The sequence below is a fragment of the Lampris incognitus genome, chromosome 18 (assembly GCF_029633865.1).
Source record: "Lampris incognitus isolate fLamInc1 chromosome 18, fLamInc1.hap2, whole genome shotgun sequence".
Taxonomy (NCBI): Eukaryota; Metazoa; Chordata; class Actinopteri; order Lampriformes; family Lampridae; genus Lampris; species Lampris incognitus.
Genome location: NC_079228.1, coordinates 43858409 through 43871334, shown reverse-complemented (window position 1 = coordinate 43871334; position 12926 = coordinate 43858409). Strand labels below are relative to the sequence as shown.

The window sequence follows — 12926 nt, the reverse complement described above, 5'->3', positions numbered from 1 at the left end:
AATCTGAGCATGGTGGGCAGTGACACTTTGCTAAGGAAGTCAGTTTGGTGTGATTGAGACGAGAGTAACAGAAAAATGGAGAGACAGAGATAGTGGCACACCATTAAAAGGCATTTCAAACAAAGCTGGCGGGAAGACTTCTTCATTACAGAAGTGAATTCCAAGGCAGTCTGTCTTATATGCAAGCAACCTGTTGCTGTAATGAAGGAGTACAATGTCCACTGACACTACAATGCTAAACATGCAGCATCTTTTTCAAAGTACCGTGGCGACGCATGAAAGCTACAGACCAGCGAGCTGCTAGCTAAACGTGTCTCACAGCAAGGCACTCTCATCTGGCCCGTGGCAGGTCAGGAGAGCGCAACACGGGCCAGCTATGAAACTGCAGCACTGATTGCTAAAAGCAGAAGATCATTTGCCCCTGGGGAGTTTGTCAAACAGTGCCTGTCTTCGGCTGCTGAATCGATGTGTCCCTCTCAGGCAAGGTTGTTCTCCCAGATCAGCTTGTCACGGAATACAAGAACACGGCGCACTGACGACATGTCTCAGGACATCAGCGAGCGAATTAAGGCAAAAGCTGCTGAATTTGCTGCCTTTTCAGTTGCATGTGACGAGAGCACTGATATTTCAGATTCAGCACAGCTTTTGGTGTTTTTGCAGGGAGTCAGTGAAAACTTGGACATACAAGACCTGGCTGGCCTCAAGACACTAAGCAGTACCACGAAAGTTGGGGAGTTGTTAGCGGCTGTTTAGAGTGCTGGAGAAGAACGGTTTAGCCTGAGAGAGAATGGCTGGGATTACAACAGATGGGAGCCCCTGCCATGCTTGGGAGAAAATCTGGTATCCCAAAAGGTGGGTGAATGTGGAGTTAAGGTGGCAAAATACCACCGCTTCCTACACCAAGAACAGTTGTGTGCCAAATCCACTGGGCTGAGAGATGTGATGCGCGACATTATTAAAATAGTCAACCACATACGCTCCAATGCCCTTTCACACACCAGTTCAAGGCTCTGTTAGAGGAGATGGATGCACAGTATGGTGATGTGCTGCACCACCAGGAGGTTAGGTGGCTGAGCCACGGAAAAGTCCTGAAGAGATCTTTTCATCTGCGTCATGCAATCGGAGTTGTTCTCGCCAGTAAGGACAGTAATACTCAAGTACCCTCGATGAGAAACGGCTCTCTGACCTGGCTTTTCTGGTGGACATCACAGACCTGCTCAGTGTGCTGAATGTTCAGCTTCAGGGAAGGCAGCAGATCATCACACATCTGTTTGACCATGTCAAAGCCTGCAGGGGGAAACTTCAGCTGCTCTGTGGACATCTGACAGCAGGTGAATAAGCAGAGCTTGCACCTGTCATCATGATGATAATGTACTTGATAATAGCATATATTTATTTTCAGTAATATCAGTTCTGGCCATCTTTAATTCACAATACATCAGAGATGCAGTTATTTGAAAATGTCTTATTTAGATGCATTAATTTAATTAAACAGTCCCCTCCTCTTAACATCTTTTTTGTCTTTATGCCCACTTTACCTACCTCCCCTCTTTACCTACCTGTCTTTACTGACCTCTGTCTTTACCTACCTCTCTTTGTCCAATCTCTTTACCTACCTACCTCTACCTACCTACTGTTCTCTTTACCTACCTCTCTCTTTACTTACCTCCTCTCTCTACCAACCTCTCTCTTTACCTACCTCCCCTCTTTACCTACCTCTCTCTACCTACCTACCTCTCTCTACCTACCTACCTCTCTCTTTACCTACCTCTCTCTTTGCCTAACTCTCTCATTACTTACCTCTCTTTACGTACCCCTCTCTCTCTACCTACCTCTCTTTACCTACGTCTACCTCTCTCTACCTACCTACCTCTCTCTTTACCTACGTCTCTACCTACCTCTCTCTTTACCTACCTCTCTCTTTGCCTAACTCTCTCATTACTTACCTCTCTTTACGTACCCCTCTCTCTCTACCTACCTCTCTCTTTACCTACGTCTACCTACCTCTCTCTTTGCCTAACGCTCTCGTTACTTACCTCTCTTTACGTACCCCTCTCTCTCTACCTACCTACCTCTCTCTTTACCTACCTCTCTCTTTGCCTAACTCTCTCGTTACTTACCTCTCTTTACGTACCCCTCTCTCTCTACCTACTTACCTCTCTCTTTACTTACATCTCTCTTTACCTATCTCTTTACCTACCTCTCTCTACTTACCTCTATCTCTACCTACCTACCTCTCTCTTTATCTACCTCTCTCTTTCCGTGCCTTTCAATCTCAATCTCAATCTCAAATAGCTTTATTGGCATGAACAGAAAATATGCCATTGCCAAAGCAGTTTGCAAAAGACTAAAACATTACATCACATATTAAACACATATCAAATTCGCATTACATCACACATTAATACATAGGAGTCATCACATGAGCATGCTCCATATCTTTGCCCACCTAAGCAGTCGACCCCTTTTTCCCTCACTGCCATACAGTACAGTGCAACAAATGCCACACGGTTGAATGCAGTGACTCAGCAGCAGCATATACACTGCTCAAAAAAATAAAGGGAACACCTAAAAACACAATATAGACCTCGATGAATGAAATATTTCAGCTGAAAATCTTTATTTATTAGACAGAGGAATGTGTTTAGAGCAAAATAACCTAAGAATGATCAATGGAAATCAAAATCATTAGCCCATTAAGGTCTGGATTCAGAATCATACTCAAAATCAAAGTGGAAAATGAGAACATAGGCTGATCCAACGTCTGTGGAAATTCTTCAAGACGATTCAAAATGAGGCTCAGTAGTGTGTGTGGCCTCCACGTGCCTGTATGCACTCCCTACAACGTCTGGGCATGCTCCTGATGAGACGACGGATGGTCTCCTGAGGGAGCTCCTCCCAGACCTGGATCAGGGCATCGGTCAACTCCTGGACAGTCTGTGGTGCGACATCGCGTTGGCGGATGGTACGAGACATGATGTCCCAGAGGTGCTCGATTGGATTCAGGTCTGGGGAACGTGCAGGCCAGTCCATAGCATCAATGCCCTCGACATACAGGAACTGCTGACACACACTGGCCACATGAGGACGAGCATTGTCATGCATGAGCAGGAACCCAGGGCCCACTGCACCAGCATATGGTCTGACAATGGGTCTGAGGATCTCATCCCGGTACCTAATGGCAGTCATGGTACCTCTGGCTAGCACGTAGAGGTCTGGGCGGCCCTCCAAGGATATGCCTCCCCAGACCATCACTGACCCACCGCCAAACCAGTCATGCTGGAGGATGTTGCAGGCAGCAGAACGTTCTCCACAGCGTCTCCAGACTCTCTCACGTCTGTCACATGTGTTCAGTGTGAACCTGCTCTCATCTGTGAAGAGCACAGGGCGCCAATGGCGAATCTGCCAACCAAGATGTTCTCTGGCAAAGGTCAATCGGGCTGCACGGTGTTGGGCTGTGAGCACAGGCCCCAATTGTGGACGTCGGGCCCTCATACCATCCTCATGCATTCTGTTTCTCACTGTTTGAGCAGAAACCTGCACATTAGTGGCCTGTTGAAGGTCGTTTTGTAGGGCTCCGGCAGTGCTCTTCCTGTTCCTCCTTGCACAAAGGACCAGATAGCGGTCCTGCTGCGGGGTTGTTGTCCTCCTGCGGCCCCCTCCACGTCTCCTGGTGTACTGGCCTGTCTCCTGGTACCTCCTCCATGCTCTGGACACTGTGCTGGGAGACACATCAAATCTTCTTGCCACAGCACGCATTGATGTGCCATCCTGGATGAGCTGCACTACCTGAGCAACTTCTGTAGGTTGCAGATACCGCCTCATGCCACCTCTAGTGGTGAGGGCACTAGCAAAATGAAAAACTAACCAAAGATCGGCCAGAAAAGATGAGGACAGGCAAATGGTCTGTGGCCACCACCTGCAAATTCATTCCTTTTATAGGGGTTGTCTTGCAAATTGTCTAATTTCCACCGGGTGGAAATTAGACAATTTACCAACAGGTGAAATTGATTCACAAATCAGTGTTGCTTCCTAACTGGACAGGTTGATATCTCAAAAGTGTGATTGACTTGGAGCTACATTGCATTGCTTATGTGTTCCCTTTATTTTTTGAGCAGTGTAGTATCTTGGGGGTCTCACAGTGGTTGTGAGGCCTGCAGGCTGGGGCAGCAGATACGTGTTTAGCTGCCAGAGGAGCTGCTGTTCCTTCACCAGGAGAACTGCCAGGTTCTCCTCTGGGCTTAACAGTAGGAAGCTTGGTGTTTTCTTGGCTATTTCCCCGAAGTGGAAGTCTCTTACTGAAGAGAACTTCTCACAGTGGAGGAGGAGGTGCATCTCTGTTTCTACCTCCACTGTCCAGCAGTGACCACATATACACTCCTCTCTGGGTAGCCATGTTGGTCTGTGTCTTCCTGTTTCTATAGCCAGCTGGTGGTCACTAAGCCTGTATGTGGTCAGGATCTGTCTCTGCTTCGTATCTCTGACAGAGTGGAGGTACTCGGCCAGTCTATATTCTCTGTTTAGGGTCAAATAACAGTTTAGTCTACTCTGGGTTTTAGTTTCATTTCTCCAATGTTCCAAATACAGATCTTTTGACTGATTCATGATTTGTGATATTCTGCCGTGTTTTGAGGCAGTGCTGATGGGAGCCTGGTTGGTTAGCTTCCCCATCAGCTGACTGAGGGGACTGTTTTCAGGGTTCAGCTCTTGGATTTTTAATGCCTTGAATGGAAGGGGGTCTTTTGGGCTTGAATTTAGATGCATTCAAAATGTTATGGCCCGTTTTTGGATGTTTAACAGTAGTGGGGAACGCCCCAGTTCTGCTCGGCAGGCGTTATTTGATATCTTCCTTTGAACATTTAATTTTTTCCTGCAGAATTCAGTGTAGAGGGCCTCTATCGGGTGTTTGTCCCATGAGCCATGCTCCAATCCACTGAGCGGGCCCCAGACCTCACTTCCATACAAAGCTATGGGTAAAATAACATCATCAAATATTTTTGTCCAAACCCTAACTGGAATCTTAATGTTTAATAATTTGGTTTTTAATGCATACATTGCCCTGCATGCTTTTTCTTTTACCTCTCTCTCTCTACCCAACTCTCTCTACCTACCAATCTCTTTACCTACCTCTCTCTCTCTTTACCTCTCTCTCTCGTTACCTATCTCTCTCTCTACCTACCTCTCTTTACCCACCTCTCTCTCTACCTACCTCTCCACCTACTTTGCTCTTTACCTACCTATTCCTCTCTCTTTACCTACCTCTCTCTCTCTACCTACATCTCTCTACCTACCAATCTCTTTACCTACCTCTCTCTCTCTCTTTACCTCTCTCTTTTTACCTACCTCTCTTTACCCACCTCTCTCTCTATCTACCTCGCTCTTTACCTACCTATTCCTCTCTCTTTACCTACCTCTCTCTACCTACCTCTCTCTTTACCTACGTACCAACCTACCCATCTACCTCTCTCTTTACCTACCTACTCCTCTCTCTACCTACCTCTCTCTTTACCTACCTACCCTCTCTACCTACCTATCTACTTCTCTCTTTACCTTCCTACCAATCTACATACCTATCTCTCTCTTTACCAACCTACATCTATCTCTCTGCCTACCTACATCTATCTCTCTACCTACATCTCTCTCTCTCTCTCTCTACCTCCTCTCTTTCTCTACCCATCCATCCATCCATCCATCCATTATGTGACCTGCTTATCCTGCTCTCAGGGTCGTGGGGATGCTAGAGCCTATTCCAGCAGTGTTTGGGTGGCAGGCAGGGGAACTTGGCACACTTTCCCAGCCTCAGAGAGGTAGACATGGTGGGAGAGAGTCTGTCTGAGTATGCTACACTTCTCAGCAACCTAGCCTAGGTGTTTGACAGACACTTTGAGGACTTCAGGGACAGTGCAGCTGACTTGGGATTGTTTTCCCAGCCCTTCAGCATCATTGTGGACTCAGTCAGTGATGAACTTCAGATGGAAGTAATTGAGTTTCAGTGTGACTCAGAGCTCAAAAATAAGTTCAACTCTCTCCATCTGCAGGACTTCTACAAATGTGTCCCAGCAGACAGGTATCCAGAGATAAGGAAACATACCGAAGTGATGCTCTCCCTTTTTGATAGCATCTACATCTGTGAACAGACTTTCAGTCTCATGAGCCTGAACAAGACTAGGCTCAGAAGTTCACTTACTGACACTCACTCGCAGAGTATCCTCACCCTGTCAGTGAGTCAGCTGCAGCCTAACATTGACCGACTTGTAAAAGGCAAGGACCAGCTGCATGTGTCTCACTAGTGGTGCTCTCTGATATTGCAGTTGGTCATGCACTGGATGACTGAAGTTAAGCACCAAATTATGTTATGTTTACTTCTGGTTCTGATTGTTTGAAATTGAGTTACCTGCACTTGAATTAAATTAAAATATAATGAAAAAATTAAATGTGATTTAATGAAAGCTACTACTACTACTAATACTTTTGGCTGCTCCCATTAGGGTCTCCACAGCAGATCATCCTTTTCCATTTCTTCCTGTCTTCTGCATCTTTCTCTGTCACGCCAGCCACCTGTATGTCTTCCCTCACCACATCCATAAACCTCCTCTTTGGCCTTCCTCTTTTCCTCTTCCCTGGCAGCTCCATATTCAGCATCCTTCTCCCAATATACCCAGCATCTCTCCTCCACACATGTCCAAGCCATCTCAATCTTGCCTCTCTTGTTTTGTCTCCAAACAGTCTAACTTGAGCGGGCCCTCTAATATACTCGTTCCTAATCCTGTCCTTCGTCACTCCCAATGAAAATCTTATCATCTTCACCTCTGCCACCTCCAGCGCCACCTCCTGTCTTCTCATCAGTGCCACTGATGAGAAGCTATATGACATAGCTGGTCTCACAAACATCTTGTAAACCTTCCCTTTAACTCTTGCTGGTACCCTTCTGTCACAAATCACTCCCGACACTGTTTTCCACCAACTCTACCCTGCCTGCACTCTCTTCTTCACTGCTCTTCTGCACTCCCCGTTACTTTGGACAGTTGACCCCAAGTATTTAAACTCACATGCCTTTATCACCTCTACTCCTTGCATCCTCACCATTCCACTGTCCTCCCTCTCATTCATGCATAGGTATTCCGTCTTGCTCCTGCTAACTTTCATTCCTCTTCTCTCCAGTGCGTACCTCCACCTCTCCAGGCTCTCCTCATCCTGCACTCTACTCTCGCTACAGATCCCAATGTCATCCGCGAACATCATCGTCCATGGAGACTCCTGTCTGATCTTGTCCATCAACCTGTCCATCACCACTGCAAACAAGCCTTTTGCCCTGGCAAGGCTTGCATTACATTACAAGATGTGATGTAATGAAAGCACCTTACAAAAAATAAAATTGTATTGTGACTGAAACATGTAATGTTATATTGTTATTTAACTTATTTAATTCATGTAAATGCTAAAAGAATATTAAATTAATGGAACTTGGATCTTAACATGCATGTTAATGGTACAATACAATAAATAGGTGTTTGCTTTTGGCCCATGGCCCACCACTAAGTTTCAGTTTTGGTCCTCCAAGGGAAAAAGTTCCGGCACCCCTGGTCTAAACTGACTACAGGTATCCCCACCCCTTATTGTATTGTTTATAAGGGGTGGGGATACCTGCAGTCAGTTTAGACTGAAGAAGTCACTTAGTTGAGTGACGAAACATTTCTGTTAATAAACGTTGTGTCCAGATGAACTGATTCAACCTTCTTTGACAAACTCCCAACGGCATCCTGCTGTTAAGAACATGCTCAGAACACAGCCTAAACTTCACCAAAACACTGTTCCACCAGAACAAATTTAAACAACCTGGAGGCACCCTTGTTCTAACATTTGGCACCTCATTGACAACATTATCGTCTGTCAAAGAGACCGACGCAAGGTACTTCACAACAGGGTGATGATCAATACATATGACTGCTGGACTAACCACCGCCTTATCCACTCCATCCTGTCCATCCAACTTCACCAGAAAAGAAGTGTGCAGAAAAAGCAGAGCCGGCCAAAGCTCAACCTCGAAAGACTTACTGATACCTCCTCTCATCAACAGTTCCAGGCCATGCTCATTACATCAATGCCAAAGCAGTATCCACATTATATTGAACGCCACTGGTATATGCTCAGGACTGCAATCACTGACATCTGTAAAGCCATTCTTGGACCCAAGATGAAGAACCACCAAGATTGGTTTTATGAGAATGACCTGGAAATCCAATGGTTAAGCAACATCAAGAGGCAAGCCTTTACCATCAGGCAGAATTATATCAACTGCCAAAATAAATGAGCTGCCCATGCAAGATCAAAGTCAGCTGTCTAAAGCCGGGTCAGGGAATTGAAGAATCAGTGGTGGACAAAGAAGGCTCTTGAGAGCCAGCACCTTGCAGATGCTGGGGATACCAGAGGCTTCTTCGATGGTATTAAAGCAGTATATGGTCCCAGCCACCCCCGTGTCACCCCCCTTTGCTCCAAAGATGGGCACACACTGCTAACAGACAACGACTCAATCAAAGAGAGGTGGAAAGAGCACTACCAGGACCTTTTAAACTGGGACTCTAGCCCTGAGATGGATGCCCTCCAACAACTTCCTCAACAACCCGAAAAGGAGGAGATGGCAGCGCCACCTAGTCTAAGGGAAGTCCAGTATACCATCATCCATCCATTATCCAAACTGCTGGACAGGTCGCCAGTCTATCGCAGGGCCGACACACACACATTCACACCTAGGGATAATTTAGTATGGCCGATTCACCTGACCTACATGTCTTTGGGCTGTGGGAGGAAACTGGAGTACCCAGAGGAAACCCACGCAGACACGGAGAGAACATGCAAACTCCACACAGAGGATGACCCCCAAGGTTGGACTACCCCGTGGCTTGAACCCACTGCGACACCGTGCCACCCAGTATACCATCAGGAAGATGAAAATCAACAAGGCTGCTGGTCCTGATGAAATACCGGCAGAAGTACTGAGGGCAGGTGGACCTACACTCCTCAGACATACCCATGCCCTGCTACTTAAAATATGGAGAAAAGGAAATCCCTGTGCAACTTAGGGACACACTCATTGTTTCTATCTTTAAGAAAGGGCACAAAGCTGAGTGCAGATACTACCGTGGCATTTCCTTCCTTTCTACCACAGGCAAAGCCCTGGCTCGGGTCTTGGTCAACAGACTCCCCCCAATATCAAAGGAAATTCTGCCAGAATCCCAGAGCGGTTTTCGTCCTAACAAAGGCATCATGGACAGGATTTTTATTGCTCGCCAACTCTAAAAAAAAGCCCAGGAACAGATTCAACCATTGTACATGGCCTTCATAAATTTAACCAAAGCTTTTGATTCCGTAAACCGCCAGGCCCTCTGGCTAGTTCTGTCAGAAAATATCAGAGTACTATGACTACCTTATGATAATGTGTCAGCTAGAGTAATCAGCAGTTATGGAGACGAGACAAGAATCCTTCAAGGTCCACACAGGAGTTAAACAAGGCTGTGTCATTGCCCAACCCTGTTCTCTGTCTTCACTGCGACCAGCCTCCACCTCACAGGTCCCAATCTGCTTCAGGGAGTCAAAATCATGTGTAGAACTGATGGGAATCTTCTGAATATTAGCAGATTCAGGACTAAAGGTAAAACCACCACCACATCATCATAGAGCTGCAGTACACCGATGACAATGCCTTAGTGTCTCTCATAGACCTGTGACATGTCAGTTGGATTCATTTTATAAAACCAGATGATCCGGTCTGAGAAGTCAGTATGCAGTTTACACGACACAGCATGGCAACAAAGGACAACAGTGTGGTAACTATGATTAATTAGGGGTGTAATGGAGGGTAAATACACATAAATGCAGTTTAACCACCTTTTTATTTACTACTACATCCCTTCAATTAACCCGTCATTAGCTACTGTGATACTATCCTGTTACTTTCTCAGTCAAAGTATTTAATCCCTGGTCAGTATGACTGTGAAGTGCATTACCCCTGGCTAGTTATACAGACTGTAAGCTGTAAAGACATGAAGGTAAACTGTTAACACTAGTGAACAAGTGACATTCCTTCTAAAACAACTTGGACCTACAGAGGAGAAGGTGGCAGGTTCCATTACACCTATAATCTGTAAACTATAATTTTATTTTGCAAAAAGAATTTAAAGAGCTGCTGTCAATGACCGTCTGACTGGGTTGTCATGTTGGTAAAGCTGTGGGAGCTTATCTGGTTCTGTTCTTTTTCAACCTTTTTTTCACCCTCTGAACTAGTTTAGTTTAAAGACTTGTACCATGTAATTGCTGCCATGCCATTTGAACAATCCATGTAATTGAGGTTGTGCTCTACAAAAAGGTTAATTACTGTTGATTGGTTGAGCTGACTAGAGTGTGACAATACTTGATCGGTGGACCTTACTCTAGTTCCAGGAAAAAAGTCCAAATGAACAGCTACACCCTCCATTCAGCATTAATGCAAGTTATGTCTCTATAGTGAGTTGACGCACACAAGCACACACAGTCCTACCTGAGTGCAGCGTGAGGCTGTGTGTGAAGCTGCTGTGGTCTGGAGACTCGGTATGGAGCAGGACATGAGACGAGTCTTCAGCTCCTGTTGAACAACAGAAGACAGTGTCATGACTCCTACTGATCATGTGACATGTAATGGTCACGTGTATCTTTATGGTCATGAGACTTGTGGTAATTACACTGCCAGAATCGTCATTTGTAAAAGGCTCTTCTGATGCCAAATATGGGATGTAAACTTGTCCTAAATGAAAAAGGTTTTTGTTTTGTTTTTTGCTGCCCCACACCCCAAACACTTGTCTCACACGTCATAGTCTTGGATGGTTGCACTGAGAGAGGCAATCCATTTGGACTGCCCAGAAACCACATCCATGAAGCTGGTCAAGAGGGAGTCTTTCTTACGGAGTTCATCAGAAAACTGTGCAAAACATCTGAGTATCCCGGGACGTGTATGGCCAATAACATGTCTGTGAATGTTCTCATTCACCCAGGTCATGGTTATCCAAAGGAGTTGAATCAAGTTCAACTGGACTTGGTATATATCCGTGAAGACGTTTCGCCTCTCATCCAAGAGGCTTCCTCAGTTCGTGCCTTTCTGACTAGACTAAGCTAGTCTGACTGGCTGGTGATGAGACTCAGTATTTATTCTCTAGGAGTCGTTGTCAGAGCTATTGATATGCGTGGCTCTTTGTGATCAGATGTTTACCAACCCTAACCCTAACCCCACACATATCAATAGCTCCGATAACGACGGGCGAGGCCATAATATCGGTACACAAAAGAGCCACGCATATCTATGGCTCTGTTAGCGATGGGCGTTGGTAAACATCTGATCACAAAGAGCCACGCATATCAATAGCTCTGACAACGACTCCTAGAGAATAAATACTGAGTCTCATCAGCAGCCAGTCAGACTAGCTTGGTCTAGTCAGAAAGGCAAAAGTGCGATCAGCTGCCAAATGTCCACTAGGGAGGGTGCACCACTTGATAGACAGGTGTGTGCAGTATGATTTGAATTTTCTTCAGAGTACGCCGACTTGAATGAGAACTCTGGGGAATTCATGCCAGAGTTTCCTCACTGTTGCAGATGAGTGCTTCAACTTTTCACGATGTGGCCGGTGTTTGTGTTCTTCTTTCCAGACAATTACAATCCGGAGGGAGTCATTTGCTTGCTGTTGTCTCCATAACACATCCAGATCAATTGAAAGTGTGGGGCAGGTATCTGGAACTGTTGTGGCGTTATCTGAGTTCTCACCAGTAGATGTCACTGTTGCCCTAGTACTAGAAGTGCATTATACACCGAATTCTTTCGATTCGGCATCTGCAATATCACGCGGTTTTCCTCCCCTGTGAATGATGGTGTAGTCATACACATCAAGCTCCATTATCCATTGTGCGTGTCTACCCGTTGGGTCACTGTCAATTGGTGTTCTCTTCAGATTCAGCAGCGGCTTATGGTCAGTGATTCAACACGGTATCTGAGACGAAATGCTTGAAATGCCTCACAGACCACACAATACCCCAAAACTCACGATTATATGCGGACCATTTTTGCTGTGATGGGGTCAAGGTGCAACTTGGCGGAGTTTTAACAGTGAATCAGAATACTTTATTGATCCCCGAGGGGAAATTGGGTCCTATTGCAGACACTCACACTCTAGCATAGAAAAAACGAAAAACTAACAAGATACAAGGTAACAAGAAAATAGAAATAACTAGAAACAAGAAAAACAAAAACCAAATAGAAATAAAAGATTAAAATAAGAAATAGAAATAAGAACAAAATATATAAACATATGTGCACCATCACACCCTATTGCTGTAAGAAATAAAATAAAAAATAATTGCTGTAGTCAGGAAAGAAGCAAATTCTCCAACCATTAATGGAGAGAGGGTCTTGTCTGGCAGCACATAGAATGGCCTGGCAGGTTGGATAGCCAAGCACATTGAAAGCTAGGGTGCAGTTAACTCTTCGTTTACTTGTGTTGTCATTGTAGATGTGCTCTCATAATCTCGATATGGAGGCCACCGAGAACGGGACCATTTGGGTACAGAATGTGCAAAAAACTGAATAGCATTAGAACTTAGAGCCCCCTTCCAGGCTGGTGACATGAATGTTACACCTTCTTTTCCTGTCCTCTTATGTCCACTAACTTGAGTTTCGTTGCCTGAAGAGCTTTGTCTTGGCTATCCAGCGTACTGGAATTACTCTCAACAGTGCTTTTCAGCATATTAACGTCGGACCTGATGATGCCCAGACCTGCCATCAGTGTGGCTAGTTCAGTCTGGATAGCACTTAGCTTATCCACAATTTGTAGAAGCTGGGCTAGGTGCCAAAAACTTGGGCTGTCATCTTGTCCAATTGATCACATGACTCTGAATCCAGGAAATTA

At 45.4% G+C, this 12926-nt stretch overlaps 1 protein-coding gene across 1 annotated transcript in view; it reads right to left on the bottom strand.

The window, feature by feature from the left end:
• Positions 1–1153: 1153 nt before the first annotated feature.
• si:ch211-80h18.1 (uncharacterized protein LOC555593 homolog) overlaps positions 1154–12926 on the bottom strand; it is a 147401-nt gene continuing 135628 nt past the window's right edge. The window contains exons 19-20 of the mRNA XM_056298087.1: positions 10535–10618; positions 1154–1311 (exon numbers count right to left, since the gene is read on the bottom strand). Coding sequence (XP_056154062.1) covers positions 1154–1311; positions 10535–10618 — 242 coding nt within the window. The remainder of the gene's footprint in view (positions 1312–10534; positions 10619–12926) is intronic.